The 23,336-nt window shown below is 51.7% G+C and overlaps 1 protein-coding gene and 1 non-coding gene across 2 annotated transcripts in view; both read left to right on the top strand.

Moving 5' to 3' along the window:
* MYO18B (myosin XVIIIB) overlaps positions 1–23,336 on the top strand; it is a 185,259-nt gene that overhangs the window by 102,769 nt on the left and 59,154 nt on the right. Inside the window, exons 31-35 of the mRNA XM_015426416.1 lie at positions 1,071–1,194; positions 1,526–1,726; positions 2,206–2,316; positions 3,462–3,566; positions 5,577–5,732. Of these exons, the coding sequence (XP_015281902.1) occupies positions 1,071–1,194; positions 1,526–1,726; positions 2,206–2,316; positions 3,462–3,566; positions 5,577–5,732 (697 nt within the window). The remainder of the gene's footprint in view (positions 1–1,070; positions 1,195–1,525; positions 1,727–2,205; positions 2,317–3,461; positions 3,567–5,576; positions 5,733–23,336) is intronic.
* Positions 15,948–16,019, top strand: TRNAA-GGC. The gene has a single exon. It is a non-coding gene; the product is annotated as a tRNA-Ala (tRNA).

Here is a 23,336-nt window from a genome sequence, read left to right as displayed (position 1 = left end):
ATGACCTGAACTTTAGCTTTGTGATTGGAAATCAGTGTATTGGCTATTTAGCATCTTGGGGTCTCTTCGTCCCTTTGTTTCTTGGTGAAGAAGAGGTGCCATTCTTCCGAGTAATTTTCTAGCAGTAAACATGTAGGCTCTAGTGTCTGTTGCCTGGCATCCCATTTACTTTTCACCATGTTAGCTCTAGTAAAGCTGTTTCCTTTTTTCAAACACACGCATGGACTCTTGACTCTTATTCATTGTTCTGCTGTTTTTATCCCTGCTTAAATATTTTTTTCCTAAGAATACCTATCAGGAAACTTTTCTTAAAAATGGTTTAAAATGGAAAGATCTGATTTGGTATGATAATAGAAAATTGACTTGGGATAATACTGTTATTTATTCAGTATTGGCAGTTTGGTACAGGGCAGTTTTAGTCACCAATGACATCAAGACTCTTTAATGAACAGATACAAGATCTATCTAGTTTAGGTAGTCTCCAAACCTGGAGAAAAAATAACTTGGATACTTCAGAGGCATTAATTATAGGTCAATATATATTATCATATGAAGAGGTGGTGATAAAGATGGGGGGGGGGATAAACCCCCCATTATTTTATTTTATTTTCAAATCAGACATTTAGTACATGCACTTTTAAGGATATATGCAGATTTAAGATCTAAACTGTCTTTTGAATTATTGTTCTCTGGTAATGTCAAAGATGCTTATTGCGTCATGGGGGCCTCCTGCCAGCGGCAGATCTGGTTCCCGTTTTCCTGCCTCCAGCAATGGGTCCTCAGCAGTGTTCCCTCTAAGCTGAGTTAGCGTGAGCTAGCCCACAGTTTTTTAACCTCCAGCTCACAGATTCTTGTCTTAGCTCTGGAAGGACAGCTCCAGAGCAAACTAATGTAGGCAGCAGCCATGTCGCTCGCTCACAAAGTAGAATTTTTGCTCCCAAGACTCCGCAGCTTAGAGGGAGCCTTGGTCCCCCCAGGTCTCTCTGGGTCCAGTTCTGGGGGTGGTCCTCTCATGGGGCTCCTCCTGAGGTGGCTGATGGATGGCCAACAGAAGGCTTCCCCTCTGGCAGGTTTGACATGCAGCTGGCCCAAGCCCTGGGAGAGTCGGCCTTTGAGAAGAGCCTGCGGGAGAAAGTGGCACTGGAGAACACGGGCCTGCAGTACGCGCTGGCCAAGCTGCAGCAGCGCTTGGAGGTAAAGGCGGGCGGGGCGGAAGGGGCTCATCTCGGATTCTGCGGGTTGGGGGGGGGGACCCACACTTTTGCGGCCGGGTCCCTGCAGGACTGAAGCAATAGGCTACCCACCAGCTCCTTGGGTGGGGCTCATCAGGAAATCGACGTGGGCGCTGTTGGGGATGCCGGTGATGCCGCTTTGAAGGGAGCTGGGCTGAAAACATGCCTGGCGGAAGTTGGCAAGATGTACTCCAGCTTTAGAACTTCAACTATCAAAGCAAAAAAATCTTGTTCCTGACATGATTAGCGGGCCAAACTCTGTGTCCTGCCTGTGGTCCTTTCCGTACCCCCAGGAGAAAGAATCCGAAAACTCCGGACTCAGTCAGCGGATCGCGGTGCTGGGCGCCCGCGTGCAGGAGCTCAGCGCCTCCAGCAGCCTGGACCCCACTGCCGTGGCCGCCCTCCGGAAGAAGCTCTGGGACCTGGAGGCCAGCGCGGCCGAGCAGCAGGAGGAGTTGAGGGGCCAGGCGCGCACCATTGAGCAGCTGGAGCAGGTGAGGGGTCTGTGGGGCGGGGCTGGGCTGGGCAGGGCGCGGCATCCCAGCCAGGTCTCCGCCTCCGCTGTGAAGCAGCACAGTCCATTGCACCAACGGGCCAGGAGGAGCAGGTGGCACAGAAGGGGCGATCCCCTGCCTGGGTCTCTCCTCTGTCATGTGCTCGGTGGGGGGGAGGCCAGACCCGTAGCCAGGATTTTTTAATTCAGGGAGGGGGTTAAATAAGTCGGGGGGCACCCCACACACACTCCTGCATCCCCCCAAAGGAGCACCTGGGTGGGATGGGAAGTGGGGGGGCTTGGGAGTATGTTAGGGGGCCTGGCCCCGAGATATCCCCTCCTGTAGCTACGGGCCTGGGGGAGGCCCTGGCAAGTCTCTGTCTCTGCCCCGCCTGACTGTGTCGCTGTCGGGTTCACAGCCCAGTAATGTCTGTGAGGCTGTGCATGCTCAGGGCGGTTGTCTTCCTCACCCCCCTCCAGCTGCACCTGAGACTGGAACTGGAGATCGAGCGGACGAAGCAGCTTCACCAGAAGGAGCTGGAGGACAAAGAGGAGGAGCTGGAGGACGTCCGGCAGTCCTGCCAGAAACGGGTATGCGGTGGAGGGGGGGGGGCTGTGGCTCCTCCGTGGCAGAGCACCTGCTCGGCATCCGGAAAGACCCCGGTTCGATTCCCGGCAGCACCTCCAGTGAACACGAGGATCGGGTCAGAGGGGATATGGAAGACCTTTCTCTGCCCGAGACAGGAGTGGCCTGGATGGGCCGAAGGGGGGGCGGGATGCTGGCTCAGCAGGGGGTGGCCCCCTGGGCCCAGGCCAGATGGCTCTCCCTTTGCGTGGGTGTGGAATTCACTGGCCAAGAACCCCGTTATTACCACTAGTTTAGGATCACTTGAGGGAGGGGGAAGGATTAGACAAACTCATGCTGCCTAGACCCTTGTCAGTGACTGGAAGTGACATCTGAGGGTAGCCTCCATGTACAAAGGCAGTCTACCTTGGCATGCCAGGGCTGGGTATGGGTGAGATGGGAGCAGTGTTCCCTCTAAGCTGAGTTAGTGTGAGCTAGCTCGCAGTTTTTTAGCCTCCAGCTCACACATTTTTGTCTCAGCTCAGGAAGGGATGGCTTCAGAGCAAGCTAATGTATGCAGCAGCCCAATCGCTTGCTCACCACTTTAATGCCAACAGCCCACAAAGTAGAATCTTTGCTCACAAGACTCCACAGCTTAGAGGGAGCACTGGGTGGGAGGGCCATTGTCTTGGGGCCCTGCGTGCTGGCTCCCCCGGGGGCCCCGGCTGGGCACTCTTGGCTCTGGAGCACTGTCCCGAATGGGCGGTTGCTGCGGTCCTCCTGAAGCAGATGGAGAAAGCTCAGAGCACCCATGGGGGCTGGAATGGCATACGGGAAGGTGGGAGGGAGACACACCTGTGTGTGTGTGGGGGGGTTCCTTGCACTGACTCTGGTGGGGTGGGACTGGAGAGCAGGCCCCTGGGGGAGAGGGCAGGAGCCTCTCTCTGGCTTAAGAGGCGGGGGGCCAGGGGCTGTGGCCCCCCCCCCCCGTTTCTGTCCCGCTTCCCAGCATTGCCTCAAGTGCAACGCAAAATGCTCCGGATTCCCTCAGGGCGCTTTCGGGCCTGGAGGCTGCCTAGCCAGCCAGGGGGTGTCCGTGAAGGGGCCCAGGGATGCTCACAGCAATGCTCACCGAGGCTGCCCCCCCTCTCTGTGCTTGGCCTGTTTGCAGCTTCGCCAGCTGGAGATGCAGTGTGAGCAGGAGTGCGAGGAGAAGCAGAGGATCCTCCGTGAGAAGCAGGACCTGGAAGGCCTCATCGCCACACTTTGCGAGCAGGTAGGATGCGGCCCCCTTCGGCCCCTTGGCAAAAGAGTCACCTGCGTGCCAGTCCCGGGCCAGCAAGGGGCCAGCAGATGTTTGCAGCTGCTCCCTTCCTCCTCCTCTTCTTCCTCTTCTTCCTCCTCCTCCTCCTCTTCTTCTTCCTCCTCCTCTTTTTCTTCTTCCTCCTCATCCTCCCTTTTTTCTTCTTCTTCTTCTTCCTCCTCCTCCTCCTCTTCTTCTTCTTCCTCCTCCTTCTTCCCCTTCCCCTAATATGGAAAACTAGCAGGGAGAGGCCGGGCTGGAGCCCTGCTTCTTGGTGTGTAGTTTTCTCCAAGCAGGGATGGTTTTGTGTGTAGAGGTTGCAACGTTTAGTCCCCCAAGATTTCTCTCAGCCTCACGTCCACGGAAACGGGGCGTTCCAGATGCCACGGCTGCCCCTGGCTGACCTTTCTGCTGGCCACCCCTCCTGGTGGGAGGAAGGAGCAGGGAGCCGGCTCATGACTCTCCAGCAGAGTGAGGTCCACGGCCGCCCTCTCGGGCCCCTGTTTCTGTTAATGAGCCGGGAGGATGGTGACGGCCCAGCTCCCAGGGCAGGGGTGGCAACAGCCCAGATTGGTATTTAGGGCACGGAATTAATTTATTCCGGCAGATGTGTTGTGCGCTCAACCCAGTGGAGCATCACGGCAGCGAGGGAGGAGATGGCCTGGCAGGGGTTCTTGCACACCAGGGCTTGCATTTCAAGCAGGAGTGGAGCCGTGCTGGGGGACCGCTGCCCAAATCCCACAAAACCCGAAATCCCTTTGAAAAGGTGGAGAGGGCCGCCCCGCTCGGCGTGGGCTCCCCTTCTGGCAAACGGGCACCCAGTTTTCAGGGTTGCCCCGGCCAGTCCCGCCTTCGCAGGGGCTCCAGGCGGATGTTTTTCCTCCCGGAAGGCCTTTACACCCGCAAAGCCCAGGTTCCGTTTGCAGTACCTTGCTGGGTTGGGAGGAAGGTCGGCTTTTCTCCCGGGCTGTCCAAGGAGGCCTCCCCAGGGCACGGGTGCCAACCAAGGGGGTCTTCTCTCCTCCTGCCCCCGGCCAGTGCAAGGGAGGCGGGCAGAGGGCCAAGGCGCAGAACCCACCAGGCGCGAGAGGGAAGGAGGCCATCGGTGCCACCGCAGCTCTGTGTAGGGAAGGGTCCCGATTCAGCCCCCGACATCTCAGATCTCGTGTGTTGGGAAAGGCCTCTAGATGGACGAGGGGCCTGAGCCTGGAGCAGGCAGCCTCAGCGTGCCAGTGGGCAGATCGCCATGTCCTTGTGGCCACCAGACTAGTTTCGGTCAGACGTGTTCTGGGAGTTCGGTCCTTGGAACTCGATTCTCAGGCGCATGCAAGCCCACTTGGGTCAGGACCGTGGCACACGGGAACAGCGGGCTTTAAGCCTTCCCCACCACAGTTTTCTCCATCTGAAACCGCCCCAGGGGCTGCTAATGGCCCAGTGGGGAAACTTGCTGAGCAGTTACAGGGTGGCTTTGCAGGGTCATTTCCCTTTGGGAGAATGGGGGGGGGGTTTAAGCCCCCTCTCCCCACAGTCCACAGTCCTGATCCACATTGGGCCTGCGCATGCCAAGGAACTGAATTTTGAGCACGGAGCTCCAGAGGCAGATTGGGTGGAAAGTTCCAGTGGCAGCCACCATGGTTTTGTAACGTGTGACTCACACCCTCTGCGCAAAGCCTTGCTGTGTCCCCAGCTTCAGTGATCAACTGTGGGACCCTCGGGTGGGGAGCTCAGGCTGCCCTCCCTGCGGAGTAGGGCGGTGAAGCACAGCTTGGCTTCTGTCTCTTGGAGCAGCCAAGAGATGCTGGCTCTGCTGCTGGAAGCGGCAGCGTGAAACCTCTGCCGGCTGGCCTGCCTCTGCCTGGCGAGCAGGCTCAGAAGAACCTTCCAGGGAGGGCTGCCCCGGGGAGGCCCGAGCGGCTGGCAGGTTGCCTCCGGATGCAGAGATGTTTGTGACCCGTCTCCTTCCCCCCCCCCGCCCCCCTCCAGATTGGCCACCGAGACTTCGACGTGGAGAAGAGGCTCCGGCGCGACCTGAAGAGGACCCACGCTCTGCTGGCGGACGTGCAGCTCCTGCTGGCCACCGCGGGGGGAGACGCCGGCCCGCTGGGGAGCAAAGAGGAGCTGGAGAAGCTTCGCAGCCAGGTGGGGGCCCAGCTGTTGCCGCCATGCCCAGAGAACGCCCTGCAGGGCTGCCACTGGGCCGGCCAGAGAGTTGGTGTGGGGACCCTCCCGGCTCCAGGGTTCGTCTGGCCGCAAGGACGTCACTCAGCAGCCGCACAGCCAGCCCCCGTGCTTGCCAGAGTCAGGCCCGCTTTGCAGTCGCCCTGTGCCCCATCTTTGGTCGGCATTCGTCCGGGTGTGCGTGTGTGTGTAACCTCAAGCGAGGTGCAGGCGCCGGCCAGCCGGACTGCTCTGCCTGCTCATGCGGAGGTTTCTCCATGAATCCTTTGCCCTCACTGACGATGCTGCCCGGGAAGGACCCCAGGAGCCCTGCTCTTCCCTGGCACTTTTGGCACCCCGGTTTTCCTGACCCGTTTGGTGTTCTTTTGAGCAGTGGGAGTGGGCAGGAGGAGAGACGGGGCTGAGAACGTGCCGTTGCCACTGGGGAGGGGGCCCCTCCGTGGGCTGCTGCTCTGGGGTGTCACCTTGCAGGAGAAGACCACAAAGCAAGACTGGAAGGATCCAGGGCTGTGGCTCCCACTCAGTGGCATGGGGGCCAGGGGTGGGGGTGGTCCTCCGATTGCCACCCCTCTGCGTCTCTGTGGTAGCCTTTGGGAACAGAGGCATTTTCCTGCCCATGCCCAGTTCACGGGATGCTGCTTGCTGGGGGGGCTCTGGGCATGCCACACTTTGCGTGGCACTGGGCAGCAGCAGATCTTCTTTTTTAATTATTATTATTTTTATTAAGTTTTTCTCAAAAGTAAGTAATAGTCAGTAGTGTTAAACTTACAGAACAGCATAAACAGCGTAAATAGTTTGCAAAGCATTATAGTACTAGTGGTTTTGCTTTGTTGTCAACAAGCTCCGTTTAGTACCGATAACCCTTGTGTTTCGGTAGATATAAAAGTGAGCTAATGCAAAGAAGTAATAGCGTGTGTCCCATTTAATTATATCATAACGATGTCAGAACTAGGCATTGCAGCATGGTCAAAGAGGCAAAGTTTAGTAGTCTAGTAATTTGAAGTATAGAGAGTTTTGGGGTAGAGAGTCCGAAGCTGAGATATATTCCATAAATGGAGTCCATTTCCCCGTAAAATTGGATGATTTAGGACAGATGTCTGACTGAAGTAAGCGGTCAGTGATTTTTTTTCTAAAATAAGGTGATCCCAAACTTTGTTTAGCCAGTTGGTACGTGTTGGAGCCTTGTCTGATTTCCCTATAGAGGCCACCGATGTTTTAGCAGCCACTATGAGGCTAGTGATCAAATCGCGACTGAACGTTGGTCTGGTTTTTGATTTCCAGGTGCCCAAAAAGATTAGAGTTGGGTCGAATGGTACTTCGTAACCTGTGATTAGTTTTATTTGGTTTAGAACGTCTTGCCAAAAAGATCTGATGCTTCTACACTGCCACCAATGTTCCCACTTCTCCACATCTTTTCCAACAGATCTGTAACAGAGCAGCAGATCTGTAACAGTCCTCCAGGGGCCAGGGTGGCACAGAAGGGTCTCGGGTTATTCCCCCCCATCTTCCCCCTCGAAGGGAGGCTTGGAGGTCAAGGGTGCTGTGAAAGGCCTTTCTCTGCTGCCTGAGATCTGGAGAGCTGCCACCAGGCAAAGTGGGACATTCCCCCTGGAGAGACACCCGAGCTCCAGCTTGGCTTGTCCACCTTGTGTGGTGAGATGCGATGCGCAAGGAGTGTGAGCGGCTCTTCCCCCTCATCTCCAGGTTTACTGAGTCCGTGTGGCGGCGTTGGTGGTGGAGGTGGGGTGCTGGAGATCAAGAAGAGTTTCCAGAGTTTTGTTCCTTGTCAAGCCACGTGGGAGAGCCAAGTCATGCCGTTAACAATATTTTTAGGTTGCTTTTGCGGCTTCCATTCCGAAGAGCAGCAATTTGCTCTCCTGTGTGAACCTGCAGCTGTAAAGCGCTCCGTCTCCCTAGCCGGTTCAGAGGTCACCTGTGCTCCCGCCGGCTGCTTCCTCCTTGAAGGGAAGGGTCAGAGGTTCCATTCCAGAAGTGTGGACTCCCTCTCTTTCCTGGGGAGAGGGTGGCAGGATAACAGCACTGCTATTCCAGCCCGGCTATTCTGGTTTGGAGCAGGCCCTTAACTGGAAAACTGACGCTTCAGACTCCCTATTTGCGATGTGAAAGGCTGGCTCCTCCTTGGGGGGGAGGGGAGGCCCACCAGCTAGCAGGCTGCTTTACCTTTGCAAGAAGAAATCCATTCTGCGTCGTCCCCCCCCCCCCCCCGCTGGCATTGTTTCATGGAGGTGGTGAAGTTGCAGGCGGGGTTCTCGGTTCTGCTTGGTGCCAGCCCCTGCTTCTTAACTATGCAACCGGGCACAGTGGGCACAGACAGGCAGCTGGGGGGGGGGGCTCCCTGTTAAGAATTAAGATCTAAGCCCATCAACCTGTTCTTTTAGGAAAAGCCTTCGGTGCCGACAGGAATCCTTCTCAGGAAGCATTTAGATTTTAATTAAGGCAATTAGTTAAATAGATTGTTTTCTGTCTTTATTTCCATGGCCTGTGCTAATTGCTCCTTTCCCAGTGTGTTTTCTGCCTTTCTACCCAGTTGTAATTACCAGACTTTGCTTTCAACATCTGCTGTCAGGGAAAAAGGGATTCTGAAGGCTTCTGTCTTAGGTAGCAGCACACCAGAGTAGCACAGGACCCCGGCTCGGCATGGCTCTTCGGCGGGCTCTGGGGTATGCGCCACTCATGCCCCTCAAAGACTGAGGATTCCGACATAAGCCCAAGTGCTCAGGGAGAAGAGAGCTAGACCTGAAAGGGGGAAATGTTTGCAGAGTGCTGGGGTGGCGGACTACCTCTCCTGCGTCTGGGATTTCAGTTTAGAAGAAATTAGGATTGGGGGGGGGGGTAGAGGTTTCTGGGAGAACCGGGTTTGATTCCCGACTCCTCCACTTGCAGCTGCTGGATGACCTTGGGCAAGCCGTAGTTCTGATAAGAGCTGTTCTCGAAAAAGAGCGCTTTCTGTCAGAGCTCTCTCAGCCCCGCCTACCTCACAGGGTTTCTGTTGTGGGGAGGGGAAGGGAAAGGAGATGGTAAGCTGCTCTGAGACTCCTTTGGGTAGTGAAGGGCCATGGGGTATGAATCCAATCTCCTTCTTCTTCTTCTTCTTCTTCAGTTATGCAAGGGGCAGAGAAAGTGGACAGGGAGGGCTCTTTCTCAGAACCGATGAAAAGGAAATAATTCTTTACCCAACAAGTAATTCAATTGTGGGCCTCACTGCCGGTGGCCACAGTGACGGCCTCTTGAGCACAGATGGCTTGGAGAGGGGAGTAGATAGATCCGTGTAGGGGGGAGAGGCCCGCCGGGGGCTCCTGGCCATGACGACCAAAGAGAACCTCCATGCTCGGGAGCTGTAGGCCTCTGAATAACCAGGCTATAGGGCTGCCAGCTCCGGGTTGGGAAATGCCTGGAGATTTTGGTGGGTGGAGCCTGTGGAGGGGGGGGTCTGGGGAGAGGAGTCACCTTAATGACATAGGATGCCATCGGATGGGAACCCAAAGCAACCGTTTTCCTCCAAGGGAACCGATCTTGGTCGTCTGGAGATCTCCGGGTGCCACCCGGAGGCTGCCCCCCCCGCCATGCTTGGATGCAGCGCCTGGAAGGCCTTGGCATTTAATGTCCTGTTTCTTGGCCCTCCAGGGCAACTGATCAGCTGCTGTGTGAAACAGGATGTTGAACTAGATGGACACCCCCCCACACCCACAAACACACACACGGACGTGCTCCCTGTCATCTTTTCTGTATAAGAAAGAAAGGCCACTGACTAGGCAACGGTTACCTCAAGGAGCCCCGTTGCTCAGCCCAGGCCCAGGCCAGGGGTTCTGTGCCAGGAATGGGAAGGAGAGAGGGTCCGACCGATGCCACGTCAGCCCCGGCACAGAAAGGCCAGGAACGCTGCTGCCCATGCCGAAGAAAGCTGCCAAAGAGACTCAGCGGTTGTCCTCTCCTGTACGGGGCTAGGAAGCCACATCTGGGGAGAAAGGCCTTGGCCTCTGTGCCCCGTGAGCCGGACCTCCAAGGCAGTTGCTTCACCTGCGCTGTATGAGACTGATAACAGGACTGGATGGACCACTGGCCTGATCCTCGGTTGCCAGCCTCCAGCCGGGGCCTGGGGATCTCCCGGTATTATAGCTTATCTGCAGTCGACAGAGATCAGTTCCCCTGGAGAAAAGGGTGACTTTGGGGGGTGGACCCTGTAGCACGATACCCTGCTGAGGGCCGTCTCTTCCTCAAACCCCTCCTTCCTCAGGCCCAGCCCAAATCTCCAGGAATTTCTCAACTTGGATTCGGCAACTCTACCTGATCCAGCAGGGCTCTTCTGATGTCTTGTGACTCCGAGCCACCTGTTGAAATCTGGGGTCAGTTCTGGGACATGCACTAAAGGAGGAGATGGCTGAAGTGTTTTGCACATTGGTGCTCCTCTTTATTTCCTCTTGCGAACAGTAAAATTGAATAAAAATGATGCCCTTTTATGACAGTTCATGTCCCCCCCCCCCAATAGCATTTGGGTGCACAGCTGTAATATCAGGGCATGCGCACAAACATCCCAGCTTCTGGGTGGGGAGGGATGGGACAATTACAGAATGTGGTAAAGCCATGCCGTTGCTGGGAGGAATGTGCAGGCTTGGTTTGACAGGCGGAAACGGCTTCCGTAGAGCAAAGGTGCAGGAAAGGGCTTGGGTGTGCTCCCCTTAGAAGGCCAGCGTGTTCTGTTGGGCATGTTCAATTTAATTGTGTTTTGAAGTGTAGGCGTGTTTAAGGCCCCTTCTGAATTTGAGTTTTTTGACTTCTGCTTAGAGTCTCTCATTTGTAGTTCCGGTACAAGCCAGCAATCTGGGTACAACACCACAGAGGTAGGTGCGAACGTGGGCTTGCCATAATGGATTCCCACCACAGTCTCAACAGCCCTGGAAAAGACTGCTGGGGAGAGTTCTGCCAGTGTCGTTACACCAGCCTTCCCAAGCCAATAGAGAAATAATCCGCCTTGCTTATTGCCAGCAAACGTGTGCTATTCTGGAGACACAGCAGTTGCAGCAGGCACGCTAGCGCTGCGCTGAGCAAGGCGGCTGTTTCCACATGGCTTGAATCCCTTTGGTCTGTGCAAGCAGTCAGGCTAAACAAGAAGGTGGGGAAATGCAGTGCCCGAGCCCTACACTCAGTACTTATCTTCAACCACATTTAAATAGAAAAGAGCCGTAGGCCAGTAGCACCTTGAAGACTAACAAACGTTATGGCTTTTGTGAGTTATTTCGAAGAAGTGAGTGGTGACTTACGAAAGCTCCTCCCCTGCCATAAATTGTGTTAGTCTTGAAGGTGCCTGTGGACTCTTGCTCTTTTCCGCTGCTCCAGACAGACTAACACAGCTTCCCATCAATGCTCCCTCTAAGCCGTGGAGTCTTGTGAGCAAAAATTCTCCTTTGTGAGCTGCCGGCATTAAAGTTGTGAGCAGGTGATTTGGCTACTGCATAAATTACTTTGCTCTGGAGCCCTCCTTCCTGAGCTAAGACAAGAATGTGTGAGCCGGAGGCTAAAAAACTGTCTAATGCAATCTTGGGGTGTATCAACAGAGGCATAACATCCAAATCGCAAGATGTCCTAGTCCTGCTGTACACTGCATGGGTCAGGCCGCACCTGGAGTCTTGTGTGCAGTTCTGGAGGCCTCACTTCAGAAAGGGTGTGGACAGACTGAAAAGGGTGCAGAGGAGAGCGACAGGGATGATGGGGGGGGGGGGGCTGGAGACCAAGCCCTGCGAGGACAGAGGATAGGACTCAAAATAATGGGCTTAAACTAAAGGTGGGAAGGTACCGGCTGGATATTAGGGAAAACTTTTTTCTAATAAGAGTTGTGCAACAGTGGAATCAGTTGCCTAGGTAGGTGGTGAGCTCTCCCTCGCTGGCAGTCTTTAAGCAGCGGCTGGACAGACACTTGTCAGGGATGCTCTGGGCTGATCCTGCATTGAGCAGGGGGTTGGACTAGATAGCCTGTATGGCCCCTTCCAACTTTGTGATTCTATGATTCTATGCATGTATGTGAAGTAAAATGTATGCACTAGCCTCACAGAAACTGCAAGATTCATGCTTTTCCCACCATGGACAGAGAACCTGCACTTTAATCCAGAGTACATCACAGTAATCCAAGTCTATGCCCCAACCACTGATGCAGAAGAGGCTGAAGTGGACCGGTTCTATGAAGACCTACAACACCTCATAGAACTAACACCAAAAAATGATGTCCTCATCATCATAGGGGACTGGAATGCTAAAGTAGGAAGTCAAAAGGTAACTGGAATAACAGACAAGTTTGGCCTTGGAAAGCAAAATGAAGCAGGGCAAAGGTTAACAGAGTTTTGTCAAGAGAACACACTGGTCATAGCGAACACCCTTTTCCAACAACCTAAGAGGCGACTCTACACATGGACATCACCAGATGGGCAACACCGAAATCAGATTGACTATATAATTTGCAGTCAAAGATGGAGAAGCTCTATCCAGTCAGTAAAAACAAGACCTAGAGCTGACTGTGGTTCAGATCATGAGCTACTCATTGCAAAATTCAGACTTAAACTGAAGAAAATTGGGAAAACCACGAGGCCATTCAGGTTTGACCTAGATCGCATCCCTGATGAATATACAGTAGAGGTGAAGAATAGATTCAAGGGTCTGGATTTGATAGATAGAGTGCCTGAAGAACTATGGACAGAGGTTCGTGACATCGTACAGGAGGCAGCAATCACCACCATCCCAAAGAAAAAGAAATGTAAGAAAGCAAAGTGGCTTTCTGATGAGGCTTTACAAATAGCAGAGGAAAGAAGGAAAGCGAAAGGCAAAGGCGAAAAGGAAAGATTTACCCAACTGAACGCAGATTTCCAGAGAACAGCAAGGAGAGATAAGGAGGCCTTCCTGAATGAACAGTGCAAAGTAATAGAAGAAAACAATAGAATGGGAAGGACTAGAGATCTCTTCAAGAAAATTGGAGAAATCAAGGGAGCGTTCCATGCAAAGCTGGCCATGATAAAGGACAAAAACGGTAGGGACCTAACAGAAGCAGAAGAGATTAGGAAAAGATGGCAAGAATACACAGAAGAACTATACAAGAAAGACCTCGATGTCCTTGACAACCACGACGGTATAATCACTGACCTCGAGCCAGACATCCTGGAATGTGAAGTTAAATGGGCCTTAGAAAGCATTACTAACAACAAAGCTAGTGGAGGTGATGGTATTCCAGCTGAGCTATTCAAAGTCTTAGAAGATGATGCTGTTAAAGTTCTGCACTCCATTTGCCAGCAAATTTGGAAAACGCAACAGTGGCCACAGGATTGGAAAAGATCAGTATACATTCCAATCCCAAAGAAGGGCAATGCCAAGGAATGTTCAAACTATCGCACAATTGCACTCATATCACACGCTAGCAAGGTCATGCTCAAGATCCTACAAGCTAGGCTTCAACAGTACGTGGATAGAGAACTACCAGAAGTACAAGCTGGGTTTCGAAGAGGTAGAGGAACTAGAGATCAAATTGCCAACATTCGCTGGATTATGGAGAAAGCAAGAGAGTACCAGAAAAATATCTACTTCTGCTTCATTGACTATGCTAAAGCCTTTGACTGTGTGGATCACAACAAACTATGGCAGGTCCTTAAAGAGATGGGAGTACCAGACCACCTCACATGTCTCTTGAGAAACCTGTATAAGGGCCAAGAAGCGACAGTTAGAACCGGATACGGAACAACTGATTGGTTCAGCATAGGAAAAGGAGTACGACAAGGATGTATACTGTCACCTTGCTTATTTAATATATATGCAGAGTACATCATGCGAAATGCTGGCCTGGATGAATCACAAGCGGGAATTAAGATTGCTGGGGAAAAGATCAACAACCTCAGATATGCAGACGATACCACTCTAATGGCAGAAAGTGAAGAGGACCTAAAGAGCCTCTTGCTCAGGGTAAAAGAGGAGAGCGCAAAAGTGGGCTTGAAGCTCAACATCAAAAAAACTAAGATCATGGCATCCGGCCCCATCACTCCTTGGCAAATAGAAGGGGAAGCTGTGGAAGTAGTGACAGACTTCACGTTCCTGGGATCCCAGATCACCGCAGACTGTGACTGCAGCCATGAAATTAAAAGACGCCTGCTCCTTGGGAGGAAAGCGATGGCGAACCTAAACAGCATGATAAAAAGTAGAGACATCACCCTGCCAACAAAAATACGCATGGTCCAAGCAATGGTATTCCCAGTAGTCATGTATGGCTGCGAGCGTTGGACTATAAGGAAGGCTGAGCGCCGAAGAATAGATTCTTTTGAACTATGGTGCTGGAGGAGACTCTTGAGAGTCCCTTGGACTGCAAGAAGATCAAATCAGTCAATCCTCAAAGAAATCAACCCTGACTGTTCCCTGGAAGGCCAGATAATGAAACTGAAGCTCAAATACTTTGGCCACCAAATGAGAAGGGAGCACTCACTGGAGAAGACCCTGATGCTGGGAAAGATTGAAGGTCAAAGAAGACGGGGACGGCAAAGGATGAGATGGTTGGACAGTGTCATCGAGGCAACGAACATGAAACTGAGCAAACTTCAGAGGACAGCGGAAGACAGGAGGGCCTGGCGGGATCTAGTCCATGGGGTCGCGAAGAGTCGGACTCGACTGTGCGACTGAACAACAACATGAATATGGAGGTTCTCTTTAGAATCACGGAAATTGCTTCCTGTTAAGCGCGCGGACTCTAATCTGGGAGAACCGGGTTTGATTCCCCACTCCTCCACTTGCAGCTGCTGGATGACCTTGGGCAAGCCATAGTTCTGTCAGAGCTGTCCTTGAAAGGGCAGTTCTGGAAAGTGCTCTCTCAGGCCCACCTCCCTCACAGGGTTTCTGTTGTGGGGAGAAGAAAGGAAAGGAGACTGTAAGCCACTCTGAGACTCCAAGTGAACGGTGGGGTATAAATCCAATCTCTTCTTCTTCTTCAAAGTGGCAATCAGCATTTCCCTGGGCATGTAAGAAGGGGCCGGCTGTGCTGGCTGACCCCATTCTCCCTTGCCACCGGCCTCCTTAGGTAAACCCCTGCTTTTTGGCAGCTTCAGGTGTGTCGTTCCTGCCGGGTCATCCCCCCTCCCCCCCCACCCATGATTCACAGAGAATGTGCTTGCTCATCTTCAGTTGTGCTCTGAAGCCCCAGCTGCCTGTGCTGCTCAACAGCATCCCTCGTCCTCAGTTTTCCAGGGAGCCCAGAGCGAGTTCCCCTCTCTGCCTATCCTGGGGTTAACACCACGTTCCTGCCCGTCTGCCGAGCCTGTCTCTGGCAATCCAGACAAATGAGCTGTAGTTTCCCTTCATCTCAGCTAGGCTTAATTGGGCAATTCGTTATACCTTGACAAAGGCCTGTACCAGATACCAGTTGCTCTTTCATTCCAGGGCTTGCTGCAAATGCAGCCACCTGCCGCCTCCACACCTGGTGACTCGCGAAGCGCCGGCACGGCTTGGGCAGGGCCTGTGGCCAGGCACGTCATGGCTGTTTCTCGATGCTCAGTGTTGTGCTTGTTGTTCAGGTGGAAGGTGGCAGCTCGTGACCAATGAATGGTTTAGTTGCTGTAGATTTTCCGGGTTGTGTGGCCGTGGTCTTGGCATTGTAGAGCCTGACGTTTTGCTACTGGCCACACAACCCAGAAAATCTACAGCAACGAATGAACTCCGGCCGTGAAAGCCTTCGACGACATAATGAATGGTTTATTGCACAGAGACCAGCAGAGGGGAGGGGGCTGTTGCAAAGGTTGGGCCCTTGCTGGTGGAGGTTGGGCCACCCGTTGAGAGAGGGCAGGTGGACACCTTTGACTTCCATGGCCTTATTTGTTTCCAAAGAATTCAATAGGGGAGGGGCCGTGGCTCAGTGGAAGAGCCTCTGCTTGGCATGCAGAAGGTCCCAGGTTCAATCCCTGGCAGCCTCTCCAGTTAAAAGGACCAGTCAGGAGGTGACGGGAAAGACCTCTGCCTGAGACCCTGGAGAGCTGTAGAGAGGGAACTTGGCTCAGTGGAAGAACTTGGCTCAGTGGAAGAGCTTCTGCTTGGCATGCAGAAGGCCCCAGGCTCAATCCCCGGCAGCATCTCCAGTTAAAAAGGACCAGGCAGCAGGTGATGGGAAAGACCTCCGTCTGTGACCCTGGAGAGCTTTAAAGAGAGGCTGTGGCTCAGTGGAAGAGCTTCTGCTTGGCATGCAGAAGGTCCCAGGTTCAATCCCTGGCAGCCTCTCCAGTTAAAAGGAGGTGATGGGAAAGATCTCAGCCTGAGAACCTTGGAGAGCCACTGCCTGTCTGAGGAGACAATACTGCCCTTGAGGGACTGAGGGTTTGATGCATGAGAAGGCAGTATTGTGTCCCTGTGTCTAATGGCAGTCCTTTGAAAATGCTGCGAAGGGGGACGTAAACCCGCCCCCCGAGGAACAGCCCTCCCAACCATGTTCCAGATGGCAGGTGGCTGTCTTTGTTAATGAGATCCATTGAGAATGACATTCGCAACGCTTTGCACTCACCCACACCTGTGCGCAGTGGTGTGTTTCCCTATATGTTCAATTAATATGCTAACTGGTAAATTGGGGGGGGGTGAGAAAGACTGCAGCCGATGTAGAGTAAACTCTTGTAAGGGGATCCCTGGAAAGACTGGTGAATGAGAAGCCTCACTGGGAAATATGGGGGGGGGATCTCATGAGGAACTTGCGGAACCCACTGGCAAAAAGGGAATAGGCACCGTCATGGAGGTTAGTCCCAGCAACGGTGATTACCCAAGATAGCTAACTGGAGCCCCCATGGTGGCTGGCTTTGCCTGAGTCTGCTCATATTAAAGCAGGAGAAATAAAAGAGGGCGGCGTTTCACCAGGCTGTGGCTCAGTGCTAGAGCATCTGCTTAGTATGCAGAAGGTCCCAGGTTCAACCCCCGGCATCTCCACTTGAAAGGACCAGGCTGTAGGTCAGTGATGGCGAACCTTTTAGAGACCAAGTGCCCAAACTGCGACCCAAAACCCACTTCTTTATCGCAAAGTGCCAACACGGCAATTTAACCTGAATACTGAGGTTTTACTTTAGAAAAAACCACTCATACGTTAACTTAAGATGATCCAAACAAAGGAAGGAAAGCAATCCCAAATGCTTTCATTGACTTAAAATTATTTGGCAGCGAATTCGACACTTTAATGATGGTCTGGGCCTGGCTGGGGCGATGCCACGCGTGCCCACAGAGAGGGCTCTGAGTGCCACCTCCGGCACCCGTGCCATAAGTTCGCCACCACTGGTGTAGATGATGTGAAAGACCTCTGCCTGAGACCCTGAAGAGCAGCTGCCAGTCTGACTTTGATGGACCCAAGGGTGTCTAGTTCAGTAGAAGGCGACTCCGTGTGTTCTCAGTTAGGGAGTTATCTATTTCAGAGCAACCCCTGTGTATGTCCCTTGTTCTCAGTTGGTACATTAGGTGTGCATAGTTGCCAGTGCTGGGTGGCCACGTGGTTTCCTGTTCCGCTGATGGCTGATGCTTTGTGGGAGGAGCTAAGATCCAGCCTCTCTCTGGCCTCCTTTTGCAAAACGGATAGACAGATGTGACAGTGAAAAGCACAGGTGAAGTGGCCACATTGTTTATAAAGTCATTCCATGCTCACTTCGGCAGCACATATTCTAAAATTGGAACGATACAGAGAAGATTAGAAAGTCATTCCGTTGAGAAACGCCCACAGGCCTGGAAAGGAATCTTCTTTTCCTATTCTCTTATCAGCTCTCCAAGTGTAAATCATTCTCATCAGTTAACTTAAGAAGGAAGGGGAGGAGGGGGTTGGGGGGAGTGAATTTGGGAGAGTATAAAGCTACATTATGGTGCTGGAGAAGACTCGTGAGAGTCCCTTGGACTGCAAGGAGCTCAAATCAGTCAATCCTAAAAGAAATCAACCCTGACTGTTCCCTGGAAGGCCAGATACTGAAGCTGAAGCTCAAATACTTTGGCCACCCAATGAGAAGGGAGCACTCACTGGAGAAGAGGACCCTGATGCTGGGAAAGATGGAAGGTAACAGAAGAAGGGGACGGCAAAGGATGAGATGGTTCAACAGTGTTATCAATGCAACAAACATGAAATTAAGCACACTCCAGAGCACGACGGAAGACAGGAGGGCCTGGAGTGATGTGGCCCATGGGGTCGCGAAGAGTCGGACTCTACTGTCGACTGAACAACAACAACAAAGCTACATTCTGTAAGTTCATCAAAATCCAGGCTGCCTTTTAGTGTCGTTTTGGTAAGTCTGAAGCATCCATTTTAAACAGGTACCTAACAGATGGTGTAACGTTACCAACCTCATGCTGTTGATCTATTCATACATTATGCATCCTTTAGGATGGGAATTTCAATTTGTTTGTTCCCAAGTGGGAAAATTGCATTATGCAGATTTTCTTTTAAAGGAAGTAGAGAAGAAAGAGAGAGAGGAAAAACCACAGGAGATGCATGGGCGTGGGGGAAACAGATTTGCAAGAGAGGAAGTTAATTTAAAGAGAAAAACTGCAGTCGGGTATAGAGATATAAATATAGTTGTGTCTTTAACCTGAGTTAAAGATGAAGCAAGATTTTTTGTCTTAACCCACTTAACAAATGTGAAATTTGACAAAGTTCGAATCCAAGCAGGAGTGATCTTGCATTATGTGTGGGACGCAGTCATGTAGAACAAGGAAGAGGCAAAAGGGGAAGAAGCTACTCTTATGGCCCTCTGGTACAGAGATGGCCTTTCCATCAGGTTCTTGCTTTCAGTAATAGGCAAAGAGGCGTGGCTGTCTGTGGCGAGAAGGTGCTTGCTTGCAAATGGGCGTTTGTGACCCTCGATGGCTGGTGGCCACTAGCAATTGGATGGTCCCTGCTGGATCAGACCATGGAGGGGGTCTGTCTAGGCCACCATCCTGTTTCTAGCTGTGGCCAAGATGCCCCAGAAATCCCGTCAGCAGTGTGGGAAGACAAGAGCTCTCACCCATCGATCATCCCCTGTATTTGGGGCTCAGGGGTATACAGTCCCTGACCATGGAGGCTCCGTTTGTAATAGTAATGCTTGGGCAATTTGAGTGCAACTGTGTCCATTGTGTGTGTGCGTGACTGATGGTCTTGATGTTTGTGCTAAAACAGAATATATATACGTCTTTGGAAGGTGGTGGGATAATGTCCCAGTTCTTGAAAAAAAACCAAATGTGCCAGCATTCCCCAAGAAAAGGTGCGCATCAAACCCAGGGAACGCGGCTTCATCCGCCTTCTGCGGGGTGCTGTTGTTGTGGAGTTGGCTGTTGCTAATTCTGTCCAGGGCGTCTGATATCACCTGGAGCCCCTTTGGGAGGAAACCTCAATTAAGATCTCTGAAGAGCTATGCATAAAAAGACTAAACTATTTTCAGTTTGTGTATGGAAAGGGATTTGCTATGGCTTGCTATGCAGCTACCGAAGCCGAAACTCTCCCCCCCCCTTCCCCGCGACTTGCCTACAGGACTGACGGTAAATTACAAGGTGTTTCATTGCAAGAGACCTACTGTAGGTGCAGCAGAATTGCTTTAATAATAATTTCGCCTCTCTTGGAAAAGCTAAACGCTGCTATGGCCTGGCTGCGGCTGTTTGCCTTCTATTTCCCTGTGACTTGCAGGGAGTGGGGGCAGGGGGGATGTCTGAGTGATGGTGCTTTCTCCAGGAGAGACTTTCCTGGGATTGTCAAAGACTGATTGGATCAGAGGCGCAGGCAGCTTTTTCCTTTTGCGATGCGCACCAGGCAGGCCATGGAGAGAGGATGCCTTTTCTGTGTGAGATTCACAGCATATTCAGACAGTGCTGCCGGGGAGCATCAAGGGAAGCCTCCTAACCTGGGAAGCTCCTTTCCCAGCAACTCATAAGAACATAACAACATCAGAGAACATAAAGAGAAGCCAATTTTGGATCAGGCCAGTGGCCCATCCAGTCCAACACTCTTGTGTCACACGGTGGCCAGAAATACCAGGGGCCCTCAGGAGGTCCAGCAGTGGGGCCAGGACACTAGAAGCCCTCCCACTGTTGCCCCCCCCCCCAGGCACCAAGAAGACAGAGCATCCCTTGCCCCAGACCGAGAGTTCCTATAAGAACATAAGAGAGAGGCCAATGTTGGATCAGGCCAGTGACCCATCCAGTCCAACACTCTGTCACACAGTGGCCAAAAACACCAGGTGCCCTCAGGAGGTCCAGCAGCGGGGCCGGGACACCAGGAGCCCTCCCACTGTTGACCCCCCCCCAAGCACCAAGAATACAGAGCATCCCTTGCCCCAGACCGAGAGTTCTTATAAGAACATAAGAGAAGTCAATGTTGGATCAGGCCAATGGCCCATCCAGTCCAACACTCTGTCACACAGTGGCCAAAATATACCAGGTGCCATTAGGAGGTCCAGCAGTGGGGCTAGGACACTAGAAGCCCCTCCCACTATTGCCCCCCCAAGCACCAAGAATAAAGAGCATCCCTTGCCCCAGACTGAGAATTCATATAAGAACATGAGAGAAGCCAATGTTCGATCAGGCCAATGGCCCATCCAGTCCAACACTCGTGTGTCACACAGTGGCCAGAAATACCAGTGCCATCAGGAGGTCCAGCAGTGGGGCCAGGACACCAGAAGCCCTCCCACTGTTGCCCCCTCACCACAGGCACCAAGAAGGCAGAGCATTCCTTGCCCCAGACCAAGAGTTCCTAATCTATACGTTGTGGCTAATAGTCACTGATGGACCTCTACTCCATATATTTATCCAGTTCCCTCTTGAAGCCGTCCATGCTTGTAGCTGCCACCACCTCCTGTGATAGTGAATACCATGCGTTAATCACTCTTTGGGTGAAGAAGTACTTCCTTTTATCCATTCTAACCCGACCGCTCAGCAATTTCATCGAGTGCCCACGAATACTTGTATTGTGAGAAAGGGAGAAAAGGACTTCTTTCTCTACCTTCTCTATGCCATGCATAATTTCGTAAACCTCAATCACGTCACCTCTCAGTCATTCTTTCTCCAAGCTAAAGAGCCCCAAGTACTTTAACCTTTCTTCATAGGGAAAGTGTTCTAACCATTTTATCATTCTAGTTGCCTTTTTCTGCACTTTTTCCAATGCTATAATATCCTTTTTGAGATGTGGTGACCAGAACTGTACACCGTATGCCAAATATGGTCACATCATCACCGATTTATACCGGGGCATTATGATACTGGCTGATTTGTTTTCAGTTCCGTTCCTAATAATCCCAGCATAGTGTTGGCCTTCTTTATTGCAGTCACACACTGTCTCAAAATTTTCAGTGAGTTATCTACTACGACTCCAAGATCGCTCTCTTGGTCAGTCTCTGCCAGTTTGGACCCCATCAATGTGCATTTATAGTTAGGATTTTTGGCTCCAATGTGCATCACTTTGTATTTGGCCACATTGAACCCCATTTGTCACGTTGATGCCCACTCGCCCATCCTTGACAGATCCCTTTGGAGTGCCTCACAGTCCTCCCTGCTTTTCACCACCCTGAACAATTTCATGTCATCCACAAATTTAGCCACTTCACTGCTTACTCCCAACTCTCGCATGTATGCCATCTGGGCCTGGTGATTTATCAGTTTAAGTTGTCTATCAGTCATAGGACCTCCTCTCTTGTCACCTCAATCCTCAGGTCTTTCAACACCCCTCCCAAAATCAGCGGTTCTGGAGTGGGCAAGCACTTCTCATCTTCCACAGTGAAGACAGAGGCAAGAAATGCATTCAGCTTCTCAGCCATTTCCCTATCATCCTTCAGTACTCCTTTTACCCCTTAGTCATCCAAGGGCCCCACTGCCTCCCTGGCTGGTTTCTTGCTTCTAATATATTTGAAGAAAGTTTTATTGTTGATCTTTATATTTTTCGCTATATGCTCCTCATATTCCCTTTTTGCCTGCCTGATCACAGACTTGCATTTTATTTGCCACAGGCTGTGTTCCCTTTTATCAGCCTCACTGAGACTAGCTTTCCACCGCTTAAAGGAATCCGTCTTACCTTTTGCAGTTTTCATTACTTTGTTAACATGTAGGCCTTTTTCTGTACCTATTTGTGCCTTTCCTCATCTGCGGTATATATATTTTTTGAGCTTCTAGGATTGTAGTTTTAAATAGTATCTGAGCTTCCCCAATGGTTTTGACCCTTTCTACTTCTCCTTTCAGTTTCCTCCTCACATGTGCCGTCATTTCAGAGAAGTTACCCCTTTTGAAGTTAAAAGTGGTTGTGTTGGTCTTTCTGGGCAACTCCCTATTTATACAAATGTTGAACTCAATTACATTATGGTCACTGTTCCCAAGCGGTGCAATCACTTTTACAACTCTCACCAAGTCTTGGGCGTTACTTAGGACCAAATCCAGGATCGCCTCTCCCCTGGTAGGTTCTGTGACCATCTGCTCCATAACACAGTCATTGAGAGTGTCAGGAAACTCAATCTCTTTTCCCCGACTTGAACACATATTGACCCAATCAATGTGTGGGTAGTTAAAATCACCTGTTACAACACAGTTATTTTGTCTAGCCCGTATCTTTAATCCATACATCATTTTATAATCCTCCTCTATCTTTTGATCTGGTGGGCTCATCTGGAAGGGCCTCTTCTGCATGATGGAACCTGGGGAGGGCCCACCAGAGTAGGACCCTGGGGCCAAGCGAGGGCATGAAGATCCAGTTCTGGTCAGCCTCTGGCCCTGGCTGGGATTGGGCTTCCCTGTTCCGGGCCTCACATTCAGGGTTGCTAACTCTGGTTTGGGGTATTTGTGGACCTTTGGTGTTGTGGCTGGGGAAAGGGGAGTTTGGGGAAGGGACGAAGCTTCGGAAGAATGTGATATTACTCTAGAACTGCAGTTTCTCCTAGACTCTGTCTGCCCTCCAAAGTTGCCTTTTCCTCCAGGGGAACTGTAATGTATTCAGAAGCTGCCATGAATACGTTAAGATGTAATGTGAAACATCTCATAGGGAAGCAATGTTAAGCTTCGTCTTGAACAGGGATTGAAGTCCAAGACTAATGCGACCAATCAGGTTCAAATGTATATAAGCGGGAAAGACTCTGATTGGTCCCTTATGCGCTCAACCTGATAGGTTGATAACTGTATAGTAGGAGTGGCTACATTAGCCCGGAATGTTTAAATACCGAGCAGCTGCAATGGAATAGCTGTTCGGGCTATCAGAAGTTGTACCGTGTTAGAGAAGTGATCGTTGAGCTGAAATAAACCTGAGTTTTGCTGAAATCACTCTCTGACTATTTTGTTAAGCATCGGACTTAACAGGAACTAATCTCTGTTGTCTGGAAATAAGGTGTAATTCCAGGAGAACTCCAGGTTTCACCTGGGGGTTGGCAACCTAGCTCACATCTGGCCTTGATCGTGAGGGAGAGGACATGTGCTGTGATTTGGAAGCCGTCATTCAAATCTGCTTCCACCACAAACACAGTCAGGTGGCTTTAGGGAAGCTTTCGTGGCCTACCCCCCCCCCCCCGTTAAAACAGAGACAATAATACTTGCCAACCTTACTTGGGTTGCTGACTATGGATTACTGAGCGGGTG

The sequence above is a fragment of the Gekko japonicus genome, unplaced genomic scaffold (genome assembly GCF_001447785.1).
Source record: "Gekko japonicus isolate JY-2015 unplaced genomic scaffold, Gekko_japonicus_V1.1 scaffold856, whole genome shotgun sequence".
NCBI lineage: Eukaryota > Metazoa > Chordata > Lepidosauria > Squamata > Gekkonidae > Gekko > Gekko japonicus.
The sequence above is the reverse complement of the archived record's forward strand: the minus strand, read 5'-3'. Positions and strand labels throughout refer to the sequence as shown.